Source organism: Archocentrus centrarchus, chromosome 5 (genome assembly GCF_007364275.1).
Source record: "Archocentrus centrarchus isolate MPI-CPG fArcCen1 chromosome 5, fArcCen1, whole genome shotgun sequence".
NCBI lineage: Eukaryota > Metazoa > Chordata > Actinopteri > Cichliformes > Cichlidae > Archocentrus > Archocentrus centrarchus.
The window spans coordinates 28,449,306-28,472,451 of record NC_044350.1 but is presented as its reverse complement, the minus strand read 5'-3'; the positions used below and the strand labels follow the sequence as shown (position 1 = coordinate 28,472,451).

At 42.0% G+C, this 23,146-nt stretch overlaps 1 protein-coding gene across 1 annotated transcript; it reads right to left on the bottom strand.

The window, feature by feature from the left end:
* Window positions 1–15,635: 15,635 nt before the first annotated feature.
* On the bottom strand, window positions 15,636–21,791 carry LOC115779983 (uncharacterized). The gene is made up of 3 exons (XM_030728894.1): window positions 20,772–21,791; window positions 16,037–20,682; window positions 15,636–15,937 (listed from the first exon to the last, which is right to left on the bottom strand). The coding sequence occupies exons 1-2, from the start codon at window positions 21,789–21,791 to the stop codon at window positions 16,312–16,314; spliced, it is 5,391 nt and encodes a 1,796-aa protein (XP_030584754.1). The 3' UTR covers window positions 15,636–15,937; window positions 16,037–16,311.
* Window positions 21,792–23,146: the final 1,355 nt, after the last annotated feature.

The window sequence follows — 23,146 nt, the reverse complement described above, 5'->3', positions numbered from 1 at the left end:
CACCAAAACATGATTTACATGCCTGAACTGCTCAACTGGGTGAATGGATCAAGTAACAAAAGGCCCTCTGTTTCAGACTCCAGTTCCTGCTTTCTCTGATCCATAGGAAGAAGCAGAGATGGGTAAGTATCTCACAGGGATATTACTATGAGGCTTATCAGGTAGCTCATCAACTACAGGCAGATGAATGGCATTCTGCAAAGGCTGAGATGGGGACCTTAAGATATTAGCCTAAATGATGGCCACTATTTCACCTAGCAAAGGATAAGGCTGCCAAATAATGGCCACAACAGAGAAAAAGAAATGACTTTAGAAGGAAACATTATACTAGTAGAGGCCCAATTTCAGTTGCAGCATACTTTAAGAATGATAGATACTGAATGTGCCCTGATATAATGAAATGGAAAAGTACGGTGATGACAGCTGGTCTAATGTTGGAAACTATTTGCACAGAAAGAAGACGTTATTGCAGAATCTTTTTAAGTAATAAGACTACAAGTCTACAGTAAGCCTGTACTGGCTGCCATGTAAGGCTGTGTGGCAGGCAGGATGTGGCCCCAAATGCAGGACTAAATGTAAACTCAAAACTCAGCTTTATTGCTGTTAAACTGCAAAAATAAACCAAAAAATTTAGAGAGCAGGGCAGGAAGAAACTGGAAACACAGAGCTGAGGACACACGACCAAAAGGGAGGACACAACAAACAAAGTGAGGAAAACTGAGGCCCTAAATACACGCAGAAATGATGAGGGAAGGGGAAACAGGTGAGAACACACACACGGCTGGGACTATAATCACAGCAGACAAGACCAAGGAACCAAAACGAGACGAGACTAGAAAAATAAAACAGGAAGTAACTAAAGAAGGAAATATCTAATACAGTGACTGAGACTTAGCAACAAAATACAGGGAACACAGGAGGGCAGGAAAACTGAAAATCTGAGGAATTCCTTTTAACCTATAACTATAAATACCAAATAAGAAAGAAAACACAACCTTAATGGGAGCCCTGGGAAAAAGATGTACAAATTCTCCAAATGTCATTAGTATAAGAATTTGTAAGCTGCACACACTTTGAATAGCTACTTCTACTGATGGTAGATTAAAAGTCAAGAGAACATTATGATCCCCACGATAATATGTACACGTCAGTGGCGGATGCTGGTCTTTCAAGGAGGGGAAGCTCAATTTCGGCCTACATCATAAAATGTGTCGGTTTATTTATACAGCAGCACCCGCTGGACAGAAACTGCGATCGAAGTCAGAAAGAGTGATAGAAGTCAGTCTCCAAACACAAGCAGCTACAAAAAAACCACCAGAAATAGAAGCTCGATTTGTCTCTAGTAGTTTTTAACAAAGAAAATGCCGCTAAGAGGATTGGGAAAGTCTCCAGTTCAACTCAGAACAGAATGAAAATTTAAAAATGCTCCCACGGACGTTTACACCAAAAGATCGCTGATTCACTCATTTCGCTGTCAATCAAAAAGGGATTCAGCCTCAGACAGATCATCCAATCATCATGCAGAAGCTGAGCGTCCGGGCCAGCCGAGGCCAGCCCACTGCCCCATAGACCCCCAGAGACGCTGAGCGTCCGATGGGCGGGACAAAGCCCAGCATTTATCCAATGACTCGTTTCGTTTTGCTGCACTCTTTGCTTCGCTATTGAACTCTGTAGACGCTCAGCGTCCACACTGTTTAAAGCACCGTGAAGCTGTGGGAATGAGTGAGAGGAAAGTCGCGTCGTTACCAGTGATAAGAAGCTGATTCTGAACAAAAGTTGAGCGCGTTGTAGCGCATATTTAGTCAATGACATGTACACACAACAGTATATGTTTGATCACTTATTATTTTGACATTTTAGGGGAAGCTGAGCTTCCCTTGCAGTCTTAGAGCAATCGCCTCTGGTACACGTAGATATTTAACTCTGGACCACCATTATTAGCCTGAGAGCTGCAAACCTGTCTTTGACTCTGGCACTTTCAGGTTCAGATGTGTCCACCACTGCTGAAAGAAATATATTTGCAGAGAATTTTCCCGCACTACTAGACAACAAATTATTCTGCATAGTTATAACCTTGGGCGGCTCAGACAAAGAAGTAGTTGTGTGTGTGTGTGGGGGGGGGGGGGGGGGGGGGGGGGGGGGGGGGGGGGGGTGGGGGGGGGTTGCACTCTCGAGTTTTCTCACACATGAGGCTTTCAACAGGAAAATCCTTTTTTAAAGAAGTGTGTAAAGAAGAATACATTCTTACAACAGGGGGTCATCTGTCATCATGGCTGTGCAGAGGTCCATTATTACATTGGAGTTATCACTCCTGTCCCTGGTAACACGGTAGTTCTTAAACAGCTACTATAAGAAAGACTTATGGTGACCAAGACGGAGAGATATATACAGCAAAGCATCATATGATAAATTACTGCTTTGCCCGAACCTATTTTCTGGTACTTAGGGTTGGATGATATATACCAAAAAAAGCACAATACAAAGATGGTTTGTCTGTCAGGGTAGGTGGGTATCAGACAGGCCAACAAGCTCAGACACATGGGCTCAGTTCTAGTATCCTATCATCCATCACCACACTATGAAGAAAGTGCAACCCATTTATAGAAATGCACAAACAAGGTCATCCTATATGCATTTCCTTGCAGCCTTGAGGTAGCCTTGAATCGGAGACACCAGCTTAATAATGTATTTGCAATGGATTACACAATATACTTATTTTTAGTCAGGTTTACATTCACATGTTGCACAAATATTAATGTAATTTACAGAAAATCAGCTATAGAGAATGCAAATCAACATGCATTTCCACCTGCTGTCACTATTAAGAGTTGATGCCCATCAAGATGATCATCTGGTGGGGCACAGAGGTAACTAAAAAAAACAAAATACACTTCTTTTACATGAGTTAGTTGTCCACACAGATGTAATGCTTTTGTGTACTGGTCAACTTGTCTACTTCAAATATCCAAAGTTTAGAATTTGTTTTGTTTGTTTTTTGTTTTTTTAAATATAAAGGCATACATTTAATAATTATTCAGTTTGTACACACAGTGTTAATGCATCACTATTCATTTACATTATACTGTATTCATTATATCTGAACATGACAGGCATACCGTCTCCAACCAACTTTGACTCCTGGTAGGAGAAAGGATGAAAACGGCAGTCTCCAGAGTCAAAGACTTTCATCTCTCTACCTTGGCTTTTAGTCTATGGCTGAAAATTTCTTTTTGATGCTGTAATAACATTACATTACTTCAATCTTTGCTTTAAAGAAAATAACATGGTGTCACAATTAAATAAAGTTTGGTTTTCCTCAACACAAACATCAGCTGTTTCAGTGTCTTGAACCAATGGCCAGTGGTGATGTTTTCTGGTGAGGACAGCTGGCATTTGGTTCTTGGTGTTGTTCTGCCAGGCCTGGACTATGGCCAGCTTTTAGTCTTGTAGCCTTCTGCCTGGTATTTACCTTGAGAAACATCATTTGGAATTACAGTTATGTCACTGACTTGGCCATTCTTAAAAGTCAAGAACATGTCACCGTTTGGCTCAAAATATCTGACAAATGGTATAGTCATTGCCTTTAATACATGCATGTAATAGTATGCAGATTCAAAATACTAGTAGAAATGACTACATATTAGCATGCAGTAAATATACTGCCAAATTCTAGATATATTCAAATGTATTCTAATGCAATTCTTTAAGAGATATTTTTGCCTCTAGTCACATGAGGTTTGTACTGTGGTAGTATAATGTACAGTGCTTTGCAGCTGTGTAGATGATCAGGTATATTTAACAGTATTTGCCAGATTGAAGAGGAGTTAGTACTTTCCTGGGTTTGAAAATGCATAACCCAAACCTGCTGTGGTGAGGAGAAATACTCCTTGAGTATTCCTATTCAGTGCTTGCTGTTACAAAGAAGCATTTTGGGGTTGCGATGCTTGAAATAATTTTCTCAGAAAAGAACGATATGCTAATCTTCTTAAAAGTGCGCTGTAGGGTGATTCATGTTGCAGCTATGAATCATCCTATTGTTGGATCTCACATTAAGGTGGATGCATGACTACACCTGAGCCCTTTTAAAAACCACTTTTACCAGTAGCTTTATCATGTTCCTGGGTGACCTCCCACTTTGAAACTTCATGCTTGAAATTTAGCCTAGAGAATTTTGGGGGGGAAAAAAAAAGAATAAGTAAATAAAAAATCCCTTTCCACAGTTTGGCAAAGGTATTCCAAAGGCACAAATGAGATCTGTAAAGCATTCAAATTATTATTTTTGTCTAGTCAACTATAACTTAGATTCTGTGGATAATATAATTCTGTCATTTCTGAGGCAGCTTTCCACATTCTGATTGTATACAAACATAATTCATAAACTATCATTCAGTGCAACCTGCACTATGCTGTCCACATGAGAAACAGTTAGCATGACATAACAAAAATGGATGGCAGTTTAGAAGTGGAGATCGTTCTCTTTAGGAATACATATATTCTAAGACAGCACTTATCATCTAAGTGAATTTCATAATGCAATCAATAATACATGGTCACACTGACTGCATCAACATAATTGAATCCAAGCCTCAAAACTGCATTGTAATTCAGGGTATAAACACTGTATATTCCACATGATTTCTCAGCTTCACGTTTTTTTAATGCATTAAAATGTGTTGAAGTCATACACTATTGAGAGGGAAACTAGTCCTCAGTGGGCAGGGCAATACAATAAAGCGTAACAATGCCATCTAGTGGCAGCACTGGCCGCACCATAACATTGACCATTCTGTCAAGGAATCATATTTGGCTTTTGTGTCTCTGTGCAGTGAAATCTTCCTTGGAAAGGACTTAAATTTATCAATTTAAATGTCTGTTTCAACAGTCAGTCCATGAAGGTGTTTCATAATACTTATGGGGCCCTTTATGTCTTGTCCACATTCCAACAGTAAATAGAAATCTGATCTATGTGGCTTTCATGGCTGCTCTGTGCTGACGATCAGTTTCCCAAGAACTATTTTAAACCATGCTGGCCACACAGCAAACACCAGAACATACCCCTGGCCTTCATTATGGTGTTGATAGATTGCAACTCTGCGTGTTTCATAGGCTAATAACAGCAACATACTAACCCACTTTTTCAACATTAAGTTTAATATCTTTCATGAAATGTCTAGATGAATATGATGTATGAAATGCTGCATCATTCTTCAGTAGCTTCTGATTTAGTTTATATAACTATGAGATTGAGACCACACAGGAGGAAACCACAAGAACTCATCTTCACTTCCTCCTGAATTAATAATAATGATATCTAAACAGAGTGAACAGCTGCATACAAACCTGTGCCGTTAGAACCCACATTACTTGTTTTTCCATATTAAAAGTCCAATTTTTTTGACAGTTAAAAAATACAAATATTTTCACATAAACCATTTCACTAAATATTTTTGACAGAAAGGTGATAATATGAGAATCTGAGTGATTATTAACCCATCATAATAGACCTGGGAAAACAACATTAATTACAGCTTTAGTTGCCAGTAGATAAAGGCCTGCCTGGTCAGTTTAAAAGTTATGGCTCCAATAATACTGATGCATTGCTGTTAGAATAAGTTAATTTACATTCTAACCACAGATTGTTGGCCTAATATTGAGGGGGAAAAAAAAAAACAATCAAAATGAGATGAATAGTGAGAAAATATGTATATCTGAACATTTCTAAGTGGGTTGGGCTTTTTTATATTTTTTATTTTAATTATGTAAATAAAGAGCATTGTTCAGAGAATATAATCACCATGTGATGGCTTTTTTGGTTTTCTGTAGTTGATGTTCCTCTGTGTTTAATCAGTCACACTCACTGCTAATTACTAAATCACACTGGCTACCTTTCCTATAGTAATTAAAAAGCTTGTCGCTTCTGGCACAAACTTACCCATAAACTTCCTGTGTGCTTTCATTAACTGGATATAGAAACGGGATGTCAACAAACACCTGATGTCCATTCATTTAGGGGAAGATTATCATTTTTACAGTTTGGTAACTGTGTTGCAGTGTCTCATAGAAATACTGGATAGAGAAAAATGAAAAAGCCATTAATGTGAGAATGTGCTCGCGGCTCAAATGTCAAAAGGCGCCTCTGTTTACTGTTGCAGAGGAGTCAGGTCAAAATGGGTCAAACGCTTTGGACCAGAGAATCATCCATCATCTGCTTGGCAGGATAGGACAGGAGGTAAACTAGTGACAGTCAGGATATTCGAGATGATGATAAAAACAATCACGATCCCAAAGATCACTCTATAACCGATTGTTAAGAAATGATTATAAAAGCATGTGGGCTTTTTATTTAGTTCTGGTTAGCACTGTTGTTGCAAGAAAGCTCCTGGTTCAAACTTTGCGTCTGTCTTTGCATGTTCTCCCTGCCTGCACAGGTGTTTGTCTGTCTGCATTAGCCTGTGTTGGACTAGAGACCTGTACCCTGACTTCTGCCCTATGTCACACTAAGTTAGAAAAGCATTTAAGAAAATGGACAGATAGAAGATCATTACTTTATTATTACCACCTAGAGCCAGGAGAATTTCCAGGACTTTTTAAAATGGGTTAGCACATGGAGAACCAAAGTCAGACAGAAAGGAGTGAGAGGGAAGGATTGGGAGAAAGGTGGGTGAATGATGCCTGACCAAATCACTTGATGTTTGGTTATAATTCAGTGAATTCCAATGATTTTTAATCGCGAACAAACCTCCCACTGACATAAGAAACATCGCTGCCCTGCAACAATATGTCAGCCGCATTATGCGCAAGATTCAGCCATGAGGCAAAGGCGCAGACAAAAAGAAGCCTTATGTTTTATTCTATAAGGTAGTACAAGTAAAAAACACACAAAACAAACAAAAAAGTCTCACATATATTTTGTTCACCTTTGCAAACGTGAAGATGTGAAGACAGATCTTTCAAAACATTCTGTTCTTCCCAGAGAAAAGACCCCCCCCATCCCCACACAAGCTACGCCCTTGAGCAAAACATGCAGTTTGAGAAATCAATATAAGTTAAATTGTTACTGTAAAAGTGCGAAATTAATAACTGTATATTATGATGATTTTTAAGTCATGTCTGATTAAAGAGTGTGAAGTCTGCTGCATTTAATGCTGTTTCTAGTGATTCTCTTTCATGAGCTTTCTATCCCATGTTAACGTCCTCAGGATAAGATCAAGCAAACTCCAGCATACTGCATTAGTATATTTTGACAGCTGACAGCATGTAGTGTCAGTGCTGTCATAGCCTGAAGAAAGCATTTAATGGTGCTAATTTACCACTTTTATGGCTGGGTTTAACTGAATTCTTATGGGTACGATTGTGAATGGCCCTCAAGCAAATGAAATCGCATTGTTGGGTTTCGTTATGTCTGGATATTAATAATCAGTAAACTGTAGCTTTTCACTTAAAAAACTTCTGTGACTTTATATGTCAGTGGATCCCAGATACGTAATTACAAATACACTGCAATTATGACAGTTGCTGAGCAACAGTGCTTACATTTAAAGATCTAAAGCTTGGGATTTCATGTGCAATTATGGTTTAGCATTCCGCATCAAGCACACTTTGTAAACATACCAAATGACAGAAACAGAACAAGTACAAAATTGTGAGTGTCATTTCAGATCTCTATTAATTTGTAAACCGATTTTGCATTAAAGGAAAAGACATAAGATTATCATAATTGCTTTACAACAGCTGTGAAAGACAAATTCAAGTCCAGACTTAGTTTCACAGACACGTTTTACTAATTGCACAGACAAAATAAGCTGATTTAGAAAAGACTGTCTGAATGAAGGTCACTAAGCTGCTGAGAAGTAAAGGATAACACCAATAAATTACAAAAAGTGGAAAACAGATGCAGCGACTTGCTGAAACATGCACACATAGATGGAAATACAGAATATAAGGCAAAAAAACCAACAATTATAATTCTAATAAGTCAAAATTTGGTATGACTACATTTGTTCTTCAACACAGCTTGAACTCTCTTAGGGAAGCTTTCTTGTTATTTCTTTTGGCAGTCTTCAGGAATAGTTCTCGAGGCTTGTTGAAGGACATGTAAAAGCTCTTCTTTGGATGTTGGCTGTTGTGGAATTTGACATACTTCAGCCTTTTCTCCCTGTTTCACTTCCTTAGAAATGACTTTTGGACAGCCACCTTTCAACTGAGAGCATTTCTGAAGAGGCTTCGGTGAACAATAGATGGATCAGCTGAAGTGGGCCCCGTGTTCATTGCCTGGCACTGTGGAGTCTGATTGGCACTTGCCATAGAATTAGCAGGTCCACCACTGGCACCCTGTGCTTTTCATAGTTGAGAGTAGGTTCACCCTGAGCACATGTGACAGACAAGAAAGAGTCTGGAGAAGCTGTGGAGATCATTATGCTGCCTGTAACGTTGTTCAGCATGACCAGTTTGATGGTGGGTCATCATGGTCTGGTGAGGCATATCCATGGAGGGACGCACGGCCCTCAACAGGCTAGGAAGCGGCAGCCTGACTACCACTGGGTCCGTGGGTCATAGGGTCTGACCCATTGTCAGACCCTATGCTGGTGTAGTGGGTCCTAGGTTCCTCCTGGTGCACGACATGACCTCATGTGGCAAGAGTATGCAGGCAGTTCCAGATCTGAGAGGAGATCCCCCAGGACACCATCTGCTGTCTCATTAGGAGCATTCCCCGACACTGTCAGACATGCATACAAGCTACCACAAGTCAGTATATAAAAATTCTAATGCACAGATATTACCATTTTATTGCTAGCAGGTTGCCAAAATATTACTATACTACTACTAATTGGTTTTGCCTCATAAGCATACATTTGTTTCCACATTATCACCCCCAATTTCTGGCCTGTTATTATGCAATTGCATACATTTAAATGTTAAATTAGTCAGGTATAACCACTGTTGATACAAGATGATTAATTAGATATTATTTGGAACAGAAAGTGCGAGTGATAAGTCTTTTTGGCCTAGCACTTCTTTGTGTTCCACTTGTCCTGTTTCCTCAATTTTTATAAGGACACATGACACACAATGCCGAGATATACTAAGTTTTCGGTTAACAGCTTTTCGGGGATTACCTTGTTGCTGCAAAAATGCTATTTTATGTCTGTCAAACTGTTATGTTTCTCATTTTTCACAGATTCAACAAAAGAAATGGGAACAAGGACTGAGGCCAATTTTCAAGAAAAACTCTGAAAGACCTTTTCAAAAAGATCTGGTTCCTTGGAAGCAAAATATAAAGAAATGAGGGGTGGCTCAAGACTTCTGAATGGTACAGTAAATACACAGGAAATACCTTTATGTTTCTTGTCTGCTATTTGTGCAATAATGTACATTTCACAGCATTGTTTTGGCTGTGGAATCAATGTGTAACAAAAATAAAGTACAATGCCTTATTTATCATTTAAGCTTTGACAACAATCTATAATATAAAACTTGTACCACAAACCCATGATATAAAATATACTGGTATGTCACCCTTAAAAGGATACTGGGTGGGGGGACTAAAGGAGTATCGCCAAGTTTGCAGTATCCCAGCTAAAGTGTCCTGGTATGCTCTAGCAACAGGTGGCACCTTTATGAGTGCCAAGAGTGTTGCATGACAGAAACAGCTATGGGTTTATTACCACGACCAAAGGGAGAGACAAGCAAGGGGAGCAGGAACATGAGTTGAATGTTGGTGGATAAGATAGTGACTAAACAAGTCACTATCTTAAGAAGTATAAAGGGGTGTGTGTAGGTGTGTGTGGTGGTGGGGGTGTATTTAGGCTCCTTTTTGTTTTTAATGTTGTAAAGAACAGATCATTCCTTGACTGGAAATAGAGACGTGAGCTATCCCAAACCCTTTTTCAGCAGTCGAGACACATGATGAACAGAGAATTCCAGGGAGGTCACACTAATGTCCACCCCTAACTCTCTCACACTAAGAGAGCTTCTGATCGTGACTCAAGCCAGACGACCTCAAAGAATTTCAGTTCTAAAAGACTGTGGCCTACTCAGTCCAAATTGGTGAGCATGACATTTACTAAAGTGGCATAAAGAAACAAAATATATGAATAAAGTAAATAACTGCACTTAGCTACATTCCAAAAGCTTTGGTCTTATGTTTTCTGATGAAAGCGACCATACTCACTTGAATATAAATATAAATATAGGACACAAACCCATGCCAGGTTAATCAATACTGTCTCTTAGACTCACCAGTCACAATTAGACACACTGAACTGCCTTAATTCTTCTTGGCAAAGTGTCAACAAGGTCCTGAAAACATTCCCCAGAGATTTTGATCCCTATTAACATGAAAACATCACAAGCTTGCCTGTGGATACAATACAAGCACAGTGTTATGCTGGATAGTGCAGGAAGATGGGTGCACTGTGGTCATAAAAGCATGGGCATCGACAGAACTCAGGTAGGCTGTGATGTTTCAATAATGCTCAGTTGGTACTAAGGAGCTTAAAGTGTGGCAAGAAAATATCCCCCATACCATTACATCGCTATCACTAGCCGAAACTGTTAATACGAGGATGCAGGATGGATTCATGCTTTCATGTTGTTCAGGCCAAATTCTGACAACGCCATCTGAATATTAGAGCAGAAATCGCGAGTCATTGGAAAACCATTGTCTGGCACAATCTTCTATTGTCCAATCTTGGTGAGCCTGTGTGAATTGTTCTCACTTGTTCCTGTTCTTAGCTGACAGGAATGGTACCCAGTGTGGTTTTCTAAAGCTATAGCCCATCTGCTTCAAGGTTTGATATGCATTCAGAGATGCTCCTCTGCATCCCTTGGTTGTAAAGAGTGGTTATTTGAGTTACTGCTGCCTTCCAGTAACTGACATTACCTCTTACCTCTGACATCAACAAGACATTTTAGCCAGAGAACTGCTGCTCACTGGATATTTTCTCTTTTTTGGACCAGTCTCTGTAAACCCTAGAAATAGTTGTGTATGAAAATCAAGCAGGTCAGCTGTTTCTGAAATACTCGGACCAGGCTGTCAAGAACCAACACCAATGACCCATTCAAAGTCATTTAAATCAGCTTTCTTCCCCATTCTGTTACTCAATTTGAATTTCTGGAGGTAGTCTTGAACATGTCAACATGCCTAAATGCATTGAGCTGCTGCCATGTGAATGGCTGATTTGATAATTGTGCTAGTGAGTAGTTGAACAGAATAATAAGTAGTATAAATACACTAAGCTTTCGCATAAGTTCAAAAAGTATATTGTTTAGCTTTAAACACAACATAAATCTCCCCATTGTGGGACTAATAAAGGGATTTCTTATCTTATCTTATACAAGACAATACCAGAGCTGGGTATGAGCCATACAACCACAGAGAATTCATTTTGTACTGCACATACTGCAGTGTGGTAGGCAGGATGTGCTGGGGATAGCTAACCACAAAGGACGAGATCAGGGAAGTAAAACTAAATACCAAGCACACAAGACCGGAGACTAGCAAAATAAAACAGGAAGTGACAGCACATGACACACAGAAATGCAGACACAGAACACAGGGAAACAAGCAATTAAATTCAAGTAAACTTTAACTAAACTAAGAAGGCCTGAGGTCATAAAGAAGAAACCAACTAGGACTTACTATAAGATGTATAAAACTCAAAACAGCAAAAACCATCATGAACTAAGACTCAAACAGAGACATTAAATAACAGAATCTGAATGTCCAAAACACAAAACGCTGGGTCAAACCCCAGGATTATGACAACACATCTGTCCTTATTCGATGAAATGATACACATTGTTGGGTAAATGATACAAAAATCATAACTTAAAAAACAGAGACAGTCAGTTCTTCCACATGCACCATAAATTTAATCTACATTAGTGCCATTTAACATCAAAAACCCTTTAGTCTCAGTTCCTTCCAGTTTTTATTAACTATGCAATTTCACTCAGGGGCTTGCATGGCTTTTAAGGAATTTATTCTTCCCTTAATTATTTAAATTTTCTGCTACTTTATATTTACTCCAAGCAAATTATAGCCTTTACTCCAAAAAATGAGCAGCTTTAGTCATTAGTTACACTGCAGACTGGACATATAATATACAATGAGTTGTGACAAAATTTTATATGAGAAAATGAAGAATTTTATATTACTTCTGTTGTTTTATATGAAAACAGTTATAAACTGGTGGCTCATGTGGAGTAAGGGAAATATTTTGATCACTGATGTAAGTTTTTCTTTCACTACTGTCAACTCAGCATTACAACAAAAACTATCCTGAGCCTTCAACTCAAATTCACTTCATGTGCATCTAGGACAGAAGATTATGTTTCTCACTGCACCACTGATCACAGTGATAACAACATAAGGAGTACTCTCAGGTATCAAAAGGCAAAACCTGTCCCGCTGACTTTTTGAGTGTGCATGACTTACTAACAGTGGAGTAGAGGTAATACCACATGTATTGTACAGACCTCAGGTTCTCTGGATGTGATAAGCAGTTTGCTAAGAGCAGATGCCTGTTCAATGTCTCTTAATACATTTTCAGTAAAGTAATCCTTTGAAAGTATACGTCAACCATAATTGAGTTTTCCATGCTGTTGAGTCTGTGACGGGGACAAGATGAGCACCACTTTAGGGTCAGGAAAGTGTAAAAGGCAAGTGTGCAATTATTTTTGGATTTAAAGTAAGAAGTTTAGCTTCTCTTTTCTCCTTACTGGTTGAATATGTGAGTGCCTAAAAAAGGTTTAAAGCATTAAAAAGTTTTATTTACTTGAGCATTCTGGTTCAGAGGTCAATTAGAGGCTAAATCTTAACACACTTCTCTACACAAAGTTGTGATGATTATTTCCATTAAAACTGTAAATAGGATAAGAATTCATGTCATTTTTTAATGTATTCACTTATGTCAAAAATTGAAAATTAGAATGAAAAGAACATAGGAAATTCAACAAGACAGGAAAAAAAACAAAAAAGCAAGTGCTCTCACAATGAAACATATTAATAATGTTTTCTGATTCATACATTACATGCTGCTGTGAGTCCTGAGCAGGGTGTATCTGCATAGCAAAGCTGGCAGGGCATTAAGTCTGACACAGGTAGAGACCTCATCAGCCACTCACCTCTTTCAAGGATTAGGAGCATCACCTTTCCTGATCAAACCTTTTCCTGCAACTCCAAAACATTCCTGACACTATTAAAATTATCCACATATAATAAAAGCAGTGCAGCCATAAACACATGGAGGATAGTTGGTGATCTGCACTGCCTATAGGGAAAAATCTTTGAAGTGTGTCTGGTTTTGATAAAAATTATTTATTTTTATTCAGTTTTCAAAAAACACAGCTACTGCAATTCACAAAAACATGCAAACTAACAAACCAATGAATGCTTCATAGACAAATAGGTGCCTCAAAATGAAAGAGTGAGATAAAAGGTTGCTTGAGGGAACAGACTCAAAAGAAGGACAGGAATACCAACGAATAGGTAGATATGGATGGTAAATGGAGTGGAAAGGAGGCAAAGTGGTGGAGTGTGAATTATGAGACGGACCATTAGAAACAGATGCACACAGCTGTAAAGCGCCAGTTGGCATGTAGGTCATGGAATTTAGAGAATACTGAGTCTTCACCAATACCTGAAAGCTGCGCTTGGAAAAAAATATTATTCTTATTATTCAATTGTATGCATTTTTATGCAATGTACAGTAATGACTCTGCAGCCCCAGTGTGAAGACGTTAAGCATCATGGGGTACTCTGGCACAAGCTTTGCTGACAAAAAGAGGACAACTATGAATTTACATGGTAAGGGAAAGTTTGAGTACATCTTTAAAGAAAATTTGTGGTAGAATTAAAATGTGTACTTAGTTGCGATCACTTATCCACTTTGTTAGTGCTTTCAACACTGTTCTCATTTTTAACCTCGGAGCCTGTATTTTTACCTTTAAGTCTATATATGACTACTGGAAAAATATCTTTCTAAACTGCACATAAATATTCTGCAGCACTAGGTTTTTGCTGCAGTCTTTATAATGCAAAATCCCCTTTTGTAGTACTGTCCATGTATTGCAGTTTAGCACAGAAACCACTTCAGTTGTCTAAATCACACTGCTGCATCAAAATGGCTTCTGATAGATTTGAACAATGTTTTTTGGCACATGAAGAAGGAAATCCACTGTGCTGACTCATCTCTTTGACTGGACACATAATTCCTTCATTTTCCAGTGTAAAGAGGAGGAATGTTCACAAGAAAAGGAGCTGCTTCAAGCTACTTATTGACGCTGATTGTTTAAAGACGAGCTTTAATGGGAAAATATAAACATATCCTTTAACACAGAAACATTATGATGTTGTTGATGCATTTATAAAATATAGATAATACAGACATTATTCACATATGAGTTGACTTGAATGAATGAATAGGTTTCTACTATTATGTTATGCCTGCAATAAAATTCATAAGTCACTAACAAAGTATGGCCTGCATAACACTTGAGAAATCAAATTACCACCTCCCCTTCTTCTACACACTTTTGACATACATTGTAAACACATTTTTATATAATCACACATTCTCCTAAATATTTTTAAAAGCCACTGAAGTCTTTATATACTGCTGCTATCTTCTAGAATAATTAAAATCTAACATAGGACTTACGGCCATGCTTTCACTCAAGATGGATTCAGTCTATAAATCTGGTATGGTGCCGTTAACTACTCCAAGTTAAAAAGAAGAAAAAAATCAAATTGAATTACCTTAAACAAATTCAGTATGTTTTATTTCTACAACAACCAGCCACAACATTAAAACCAGCTGCCTCATACTGTACAGATCCTCTTTGTGCTGACAAAACAGCTCTTAACCATCGAGGCATGAACTCCAAAAGATCTCTTAAAGTCTCCCAGTGTCAAAAAGCTAGCACTGTGTTCAACAGGATGTAGATCAGTCTCATATAAGGCAACTTCAGAACAGTCCAATGTCTTGTTCTTAGCCATTCCTGGTTGTTTTTAGCTGTGTGTTTTGGGTCATTATCCCATTGGAGGACCCACGACCCGCAACTGAGACGTATCTTTCTGGCACTGGGAAGCACATTTCACTCCAGAATGCCTTGATAGTCTTCAGATTTCATTGTACCTGCACAGATTTAAAGACACCCTGTGCCCGATGCAGCAAAACAACTCCAGAACATAACTGAGCCTCCTCCATGTTTCACAGTAGGTACAGTGTTTCTTTTTTTTTTTTGTATGCTTCATTTTTGCATCTGTGAACAAAGAGCTGATTTGATTTGCCAAAGAGCTCTAGTTTTGGTCATCTTCCATTAAGTTTGGCTCTCAAACAGTGACAGTGGTGTGATCTGACACTGATGTACCTTGAAAAAGCATTTTTTTAATATATATGTGGCCCGGTCAGCAAAGGACAGGACTGACACCAAATAAAATTTAAAATGGGTCTTTATTCCCCGACTGAACTCATAATAAAGAATAAGAACAGCGTTAATTCTTTGTTTTGAGGTTAATTAACAAATGTCTCAACTTTAACAATACACTGTGCCCCTGCCTCCTCCAGTCTCAACACCGCTCATGGACACAGAACTGATCAACGGCTGTAGATTGAAAACAAAATGGAGGCCTAAGCTTTCCTACTGTGTACAAATCAGATTCCCTATACAGACAACAGCAGTGGCCTCACTTTTCTGATAAAGAAAACAAAGACAAGAAGAAAAGGAATAAAACAATCAAACACATTCACAATATTACAACACGACTAAACTCTATACCCTCAATAAAGTTAATCTAAACAGTGTTTTACAGCAAAACAGTACATAACACTTCACATCATAACACCAGGGAATAGTCGGTGACTTACTCTGACTCCAGTGGTCAGCCTGTGCTATAACACACCACCTCAGCCTATCACTGGATTTCTCCCCTCTGAAACCAGCAAGAGCAAACATAAGCTCAGTCTCTGAAAATAGCACACACACCATGCACGCTGGATCACACGTATATGTTGTGCCTTTAGTCACTTACGCTGCTCCACTGCTCTGGCTTTTCCACACCATGCGGCAAACAATCGGTTTCTCAAGCAGCTTTGCGGCGATCTGATGGCGTACGGGACATTAGTCTGGCCTCTAGCCTCGATCTGAAATCTCGCGGGATTTCCGCATTCTCGCGAGACTAACCAGCTTCAGTGAGAATGACAACAATGCTCCACCAGGTGGGGCTGTTTAACCCTCTATTTAATCGCTTCCAATTTCACCTGGCTACATTCTCCCCTGCTAAAAGTCAACGTCCTCGGTGACTTCCTACTCCCCCATCCCTTCTCTAAGGTTGGATGTATAAAGGGCCACCCCTGCTAGTATCTGAGAGAACACATCTGGGCTAAAGGACACAGAATTACATGCTGATCTGGGTAGGTGAAACATATTTCTATGTCTCCCTGCAGTCTCTCTCTCACTTCGACGTGGAGGGGGAACGGGTGGCTCCACCTGGGCCTTCCTCTCCTTCCTTCCTCTCGGAGCGGGTACAGGCTGCGGTCCCCCTTTCTCCTCAGGGCAGCTGAAACGCCCTGATGGTGGGGCATGGTCCATGGAGTTGGCCCCCACATCACTATTAGGTGTCTCGCTCCTCCTTTGCTCAGGCACATCCTCACACTCTATTACTTGATGGCCTCCTGCTCTGTCTGCCAGCAGGTTCAAGTTGTCAGGCCCCACGATGGCCTCTTGCCCAGCTTGAGAACACCTGACTTCCTCCATCAACACAAAGTCTGGCTCCATGTCAGACTCCGACTCCGACTCCGAAACTAACATCCCTTCAACAGTGGGGGCAGCCAAACAGTGACGCTTGGTTTGCACTGGTACGGGCCCCACACATGGCCGAAGGTTGGACCTATGGACCCTCTTCTTCGGGCCTCCCTCCAAAGGTTCCACGGTATAGGTAGTCCCATGGACCTCGACAACCTTGTACACTGGAATTGCCCATGCATCCTGGATCTTATTCCTCCCAGGAGGCCTATGTCGGAGGTACACCTCCTGCCCCACCCCAACAGGTGGGCAGTACACTTTCTCCTGTTGCTGCACCACTCTTCCAGCAGCCTTTCTCTCGGCGCACTCTCTTGCTCGTGCGTGCGCATCCCGCAGCCTCTCTTGGTGGGTAATTAACCAGTCAGGCTGATCATCCCTCATTTGCTCTTGGCCCAACAGGGCATCAACCGGGAGGTGTGGATGGACCCCGAACAGCAGGTAGTAAGGTGAATACCCTGTGGTTGAATGTGGTGTGACATTGTAAGCGTACACAAGTTCTGACAGATGCTCAGGCCAACGCCGCTTCTTTTCAGGGGGAAGCGTGCGCAGGAGGTCATGTAAAGTTCTGTTGAACCTCTCACACTGGGGGTTACCCTGTGGATGGTGGGGTGTGGTCCTGGTTTTCTTTACTCCATACAACTTGCATAGCTCTGCAACCACAGCACTTTCGAAATTTCTGCCCTGATCAGAGTGCAGGCGCTCGGGCACTCCATACTTCAAAAACCATTCCCTGAGAAGGGCCTTTGCTGTCGTATCTGCCTTCTGATCTCTTGTGGCAATGGCCTGACTGAACTTTGTGAACACGTCTGTGATCACCAGCACATTCTCACGACCATCTGTGGCTCGCTCCAGCACTGTGTAGTCCACAGCCACCACTTCAAGTGGTCGAGTAGCTAAAAAAGGGGTATATGGAGCCTGGATTCTTGGGTGCGGCATCTTTGTTAGGACACATCTCTGGCACTCTTTAACCCACTGTTCAACATCCTCATGCATACCACTCCAGAAACACCTCTGTCTCAACAGTCCTAAAGTTCGTTCAATGCCCTGATGTCCCATCTGGTCATGCACACTCTTGAGGACTTGCTCTTTGAGGCATGCAGGTAGCAACAGCTGATAGCATTCTCCAAGGTGAGTATCCTCAATCACTCTGTACAAAAGCCCATCTCTTTCTCTCAGTCGGGACCACTGTTTCAACAAGGAGCGTACTGGTTTGGATAAGCCTGCTCTCTCGTGGTAAGTAGGTTTTCTTTGGCGGCCCCAGACCTTTCTCAGCACCCCCAACACTGGGTCAGATGTTTGAAAACACTGTAGTTCTGCTTTAGAGTACCCAGGCAACACAGGTATGTTATCTGGAATTACTTCAGATGCCTGCAACTGCCTGATGTTACCCTGTTCAATCCCTGCTGCTACCAAACTCATATCCAAAGATGTCCCTGTCTTGAGTGAGCTGCATATGGCTACACAGTGATCAAATTCTGCATCTTCACTATCTGGCTCGGGCTCATCAGCTGGCGGATGCCGGGAGAGGGCATCAGCTGCTGTATTGCACCGTCCAGGCCGGTATTTCACATCAAAGTCAAACACAGCTAGCTGAGCGACCCATCGCTGCTGGATAGCCCCCAAATTGGCAGTGGAGAGATGACACAGGGGGTTGTTGTCTGTGATGACAGTAAATTTGGACCCCAACAGGTAGCTCCTGAACTTCTCCGTAACTGCCCACTTGAGTGCTAGCAGCTCGAGTTTCATGCTGCTGTAATTTCGATCATTCTTCTCAGCCCCTCTGAGCCTCCGGCTCGCATAGGCTATCACCTTCTTCCCACCTGCCTGTTCCTGGTACAGAACAGCACCTAATCCTAGGCTGCTTGCATCTGTCTCAAGGATAAAAGGTAAGGTGAAGTCTGCATAGCCTAGTGTGGGAGCACTGGTTAGTCTGTCCCTCAGCAGCTCGAAAGCTTCTTGACACATTTGTGTCCAGACTGACCTGAACATCTTGTTAGCCCTCATCTGGCTAGTCTCCCTGATGCATGCATTCACAGCATCATGAAGGGGCCCTGCGATCTTGGAGAAACCTTCAATAAACCTCCTGTAGTAACTGCAAAGGCCTAGGAAGGCACGGAGCTCCCCTACAGTACTGGGGATGGGCCACCGTTTTACAACACTTATCTTGTCAGGGTCCGGGCCTATGCCTTGGGCTGAGACTGAGTGACCAAGGAACCTGACCTCAGGTTGAAGGAAGTGACACTTCACCATTTTGACCTTCAACCCTGTCTCCCTCAACCTTTTCAGGACCCTCTCTAACCTCACCAGGTGGTCCTGGAATGTTGATGAGAACACCAGCAAGTCATCCAGGTAAATCAGTACAGTCTGAAACACCAAGTCACTCATTGTTGCCTGCATGAGCCTCTGAAATGTGGCAGGCGCATTGCATAATCCAAAGGGCATTCTCTTATATTCATACAGGCCAAAGGGTGTGGTAAATGCAGTTTTGTGCCTATCTTTCTCATGTACTGCAACTTGGTGATATCCGCTAGCCAGGTCAATCGTTGAAAAGAATCTGGCGCCACAGAGTGCATCCAGACTTTCGTCGATGCGTGGGAGCGGAAACGCATCCCGCCTGGTCTTCGCGTTTAGCCTCCTGTAGTCTACGCAAAGTCTTAGACTACCATCCGACTTGCGTACCAGAACAACAGGTGAAGCATAGGAGCTTGAACTCTCCTGGATTACCCCTTTCCTAAGTAGCTCTGAAATATGCTCCCTAACTTCCTGGTACTGGTTGGGTGGTATACGGCGGTAGGGCTGGGAGACAGGCGTCTCCTCAACCACCGGGATCTCATGTTTCACTCGATCAGTGAACCCCAGGTCCTCATCATGCACAGCAAACACATCTGCATATCTCTTCAAGAGCGACTCAAGCTCTACTTTCTGCTCTGGGCTGCCGCCACAGTGCAGCCGATCTAGAAAGCTCTGTATGTCACTGGCTGATTTTTGACTGTCCCTCGGACTAATGCTAACTTCCTCCAGGTCAGCAGAAATCCGCTGAAACTTAACCTCATAGGGGTCATCTTCCACATGATGGCACTGGCTGAGAATGCCTAGCCTGGTTTTTGGGGACAACCAGATATCCTCCTGTGAGAGGTTAATAACCTGAACCGGAAACACAGATCTGTTGGATGAGACGGCAGTTGGAACAACCATCAACCCACAAGGCAGTGGTGAGTCTCCTTGCTCGAGCAGCATAGTGGAGTTGCCGCTGGACTGTCCCTTGCGCCCCCTTGCACGGAGTGTGGCAACAGACATGGCAGGTACACGCACCCTGTGCTTACTAGCAAGCCGGGCCATGGATGTCTTTCCAACTAGCTCCGCCTCTTGTACCCTACGGCAAGCTTCCCTCCAGATGGGATCCAACTTCCCATCCAGAGCTACATCAAACTCTGTGTGTATCAGCTGCCGGCATCTCTTAGCAATGTTCATTCCAATTATGCCAGGTACCGAAGGGTCTGGCTCCTCATTGTCCCCATCTTTGATTATCAAGAAACCACACTCAGGGAGAGCTACCCCAAGAACTTGTATGTCTAGCTCGACATAGCCCAAGTAGGGGAGCGGCAGTTTATTGGCTGCAGTCAGTTTGAGCCATTTAGCAGTACAGTGCATGTCCTCGTCTCCTCCATGGAGGTGGTTTCTGAAGAAACCCTCAGTCAAAGTGCTTACGTTACTTCCTGTGTCCAGTATACACCTAAGGGGGACACCCCCTATCTGAACATCTAATTCAGGACACTTGCCAACAGCCTTTTCCAGAAAACGTTCTTTGGTTAAAATGCTCTCTGAGCCTTCTGACCTTCCTCGCATTGCTCGGCTCACAGCAATGGAGGGTTCCTGTTTCCCGGCACCGTGGAGCTAGGTGCAGCAGGTGACTGACTTTCTGTCTTCCGCGGGGCAGTACACTGCCTGGCCATGTGTCCCACACTCTCACAACGCAGACATATAGGCTGACCATCACTTGTGTACTTGGGCTGGACCTTAGGCCTACCTCCCTGATTAACACTCCCTGAGCTGATATTCTGCTCAGTGAGCCCCCGAACTGCATCAGTTAGCTCAGTGATCGCCCTACCCTGCTGTGCAATCATTTTAACAACTTCCTGCAGAGTTATGGCCAGATCAGCTTGTATTTTACTGGTTGAGTCTGGTTTCTCTAAAGTCTCATCTCTGCTGTCTCCTACCAAGTTTCGGTTTCGTGCTACATTAATGTTACGGGGCCTGTCTTCAAGTGACCACATTATTGCTTCATCTCTGACATCAAATAGGTTAGAGTCGGGTTTCTCTCTAACTAGTTTACGCAATCCGCGTCTCAGGGCTGAGTCCCGAACCCCCTCAATGAACTGGTCTCTCAAAGCCAGTTGTGCGTCAGCTACAGCATTAGGGGATTGTTGGAGAGCTAGATTTAGCAGCTGAGAGAGGGCATGTGAATACTCACGAAAGTCTTCCCCATCCACTTGTCTGCGAGAATAGAAAGCATGTAATAGCTGTGGTGTGGTGCGCTTCTCTCTGAAGGCTTCAGTCAAATATGAAAATAGGTCACTAGGATGCTTAGGCTGCCCTCCCATCCGTAATTTGACCTCCTCTAGTGCTGGACCCTTTAGATGTGACAAGATAAAGTCTACCTGTTCCTCTCTCTGTAGGCCCCTCACCCTCATTATTCGCTGCATTTCTTCTATGAACTCATCTACAGTGTACACATCTTTTCCAACCTCACCACAGAAAGGTACAACATGTTTTTCTCTTGGGATGTAAACAACAGACCGTGTTTGAACATTACCTAGATTAGCAATACTTGACATTATCTCATCATGCTTCCTGCCCAGCTCTAGGACCTGTGACTGTAGCTGTGCAACTGGGTTACCTCCATCACTGAACAGAAAACCTGCATCATCTCCATGGCTGGTTCCTGCCGTGGGAGCAGCTGCCCCCACTTCCTCTTCGGACATTCTCAGGAGTCTCTGTTTCTATGTCCTTAGTGAAGTCAATTATCACAGTTCTAGCCGTTATGTATCTCCACCGAACAGTCCCAAACCAGTCGAAATTAGTCCTCTCCAGCAGCCTCTGATGACGAAGTCGGCTCTCCTCCAGAACACCAGCAACACGCACAGTTGCCTCCAAGACACCGCGCCACAGCCGTCACCCTCTCTGGCTCTCTGGAGCTGGACCTCCTCTGGCCACTACTGTTGTCTCTGTACAATATGTTCGTGCTCACTCTCAGTACAATGACCTCAAAACTTAAAGAGGAATCCCACTTCTGACACCAAAATTAGTGTGGCCCGGTCAGCAAAGGACAGGACTGACACCAAATAAAATTTAAAATGGGTCTTTATTCCCCGACTGAACTCATAATAAAGAATAAGAACAGCGTTAATTCTTTGTTTTGAGGTTAATTAACAAATGTCTCAACTTTAACAATACACTGTGCCCCTGCCTCCTCCAGTCTCAACACCGCTCATGGACACAGAACTGATCAACGGCTGTAGATTGAAAACAAAATGGAGGCCTAAGCTTTCCTACTGTGTACAAATCAGATTCCCTATACAGACAACAGCAGTGGCCTCACTTTTCTGATAAAGAAAACAAAGACAAGAAGAAAAGGAATAAAACAATCAAACACATTCACAATATTACAACACGACTAAACTCTATACCCTCAATAAAGTTAATCTAAACAGTGTTTTACAGCAAAACAGTACATAACACTTCACATCATAACACCAGGGAATAGTCGGTGACTTACTCTGACTCCAGTGGTCAGCCTGTGCTATAACACACCACCTCAGCCTATCACTGGATTTCTCCCCTCTGAAACCAGCAAGAGCAAACATAAGCTCAGTCTCTGAAAATAGCACACACACCATGCACGCTGGATCACACGTATATGTTGTGCCTTTAGTCACTTACGCTGCTCCACTGCTCTGGCTTTTCCACACCATGCGGCAAACAATCGGTTTCTCAAGCAGCTTTGCGGCGATCTGATGGCGTACGGGACATTAGTCTGGCCTCTAGCCTCGATCTGAAATCTCGCGGGATTTCCGCATTCTCGCGAGACTAACCAGCTTCAGTGAGAATGACAACAATGCTCCACCAGGTGGGGCTGTTTAACCCTCTATTTAATCGCTTCCAATTTCACCTGGCTACATATATATAGTACCAGTGTGTCCAAACTATACATAGACACACACATGCGCATACACACAATCACAATGCTACTACCAATGTTACCAAGTATGCTTGCTATACTTTATAAATAAATTAAGTGATTTCAACAACTGTGTATTGTTTGCTGGTTGCTACAGTA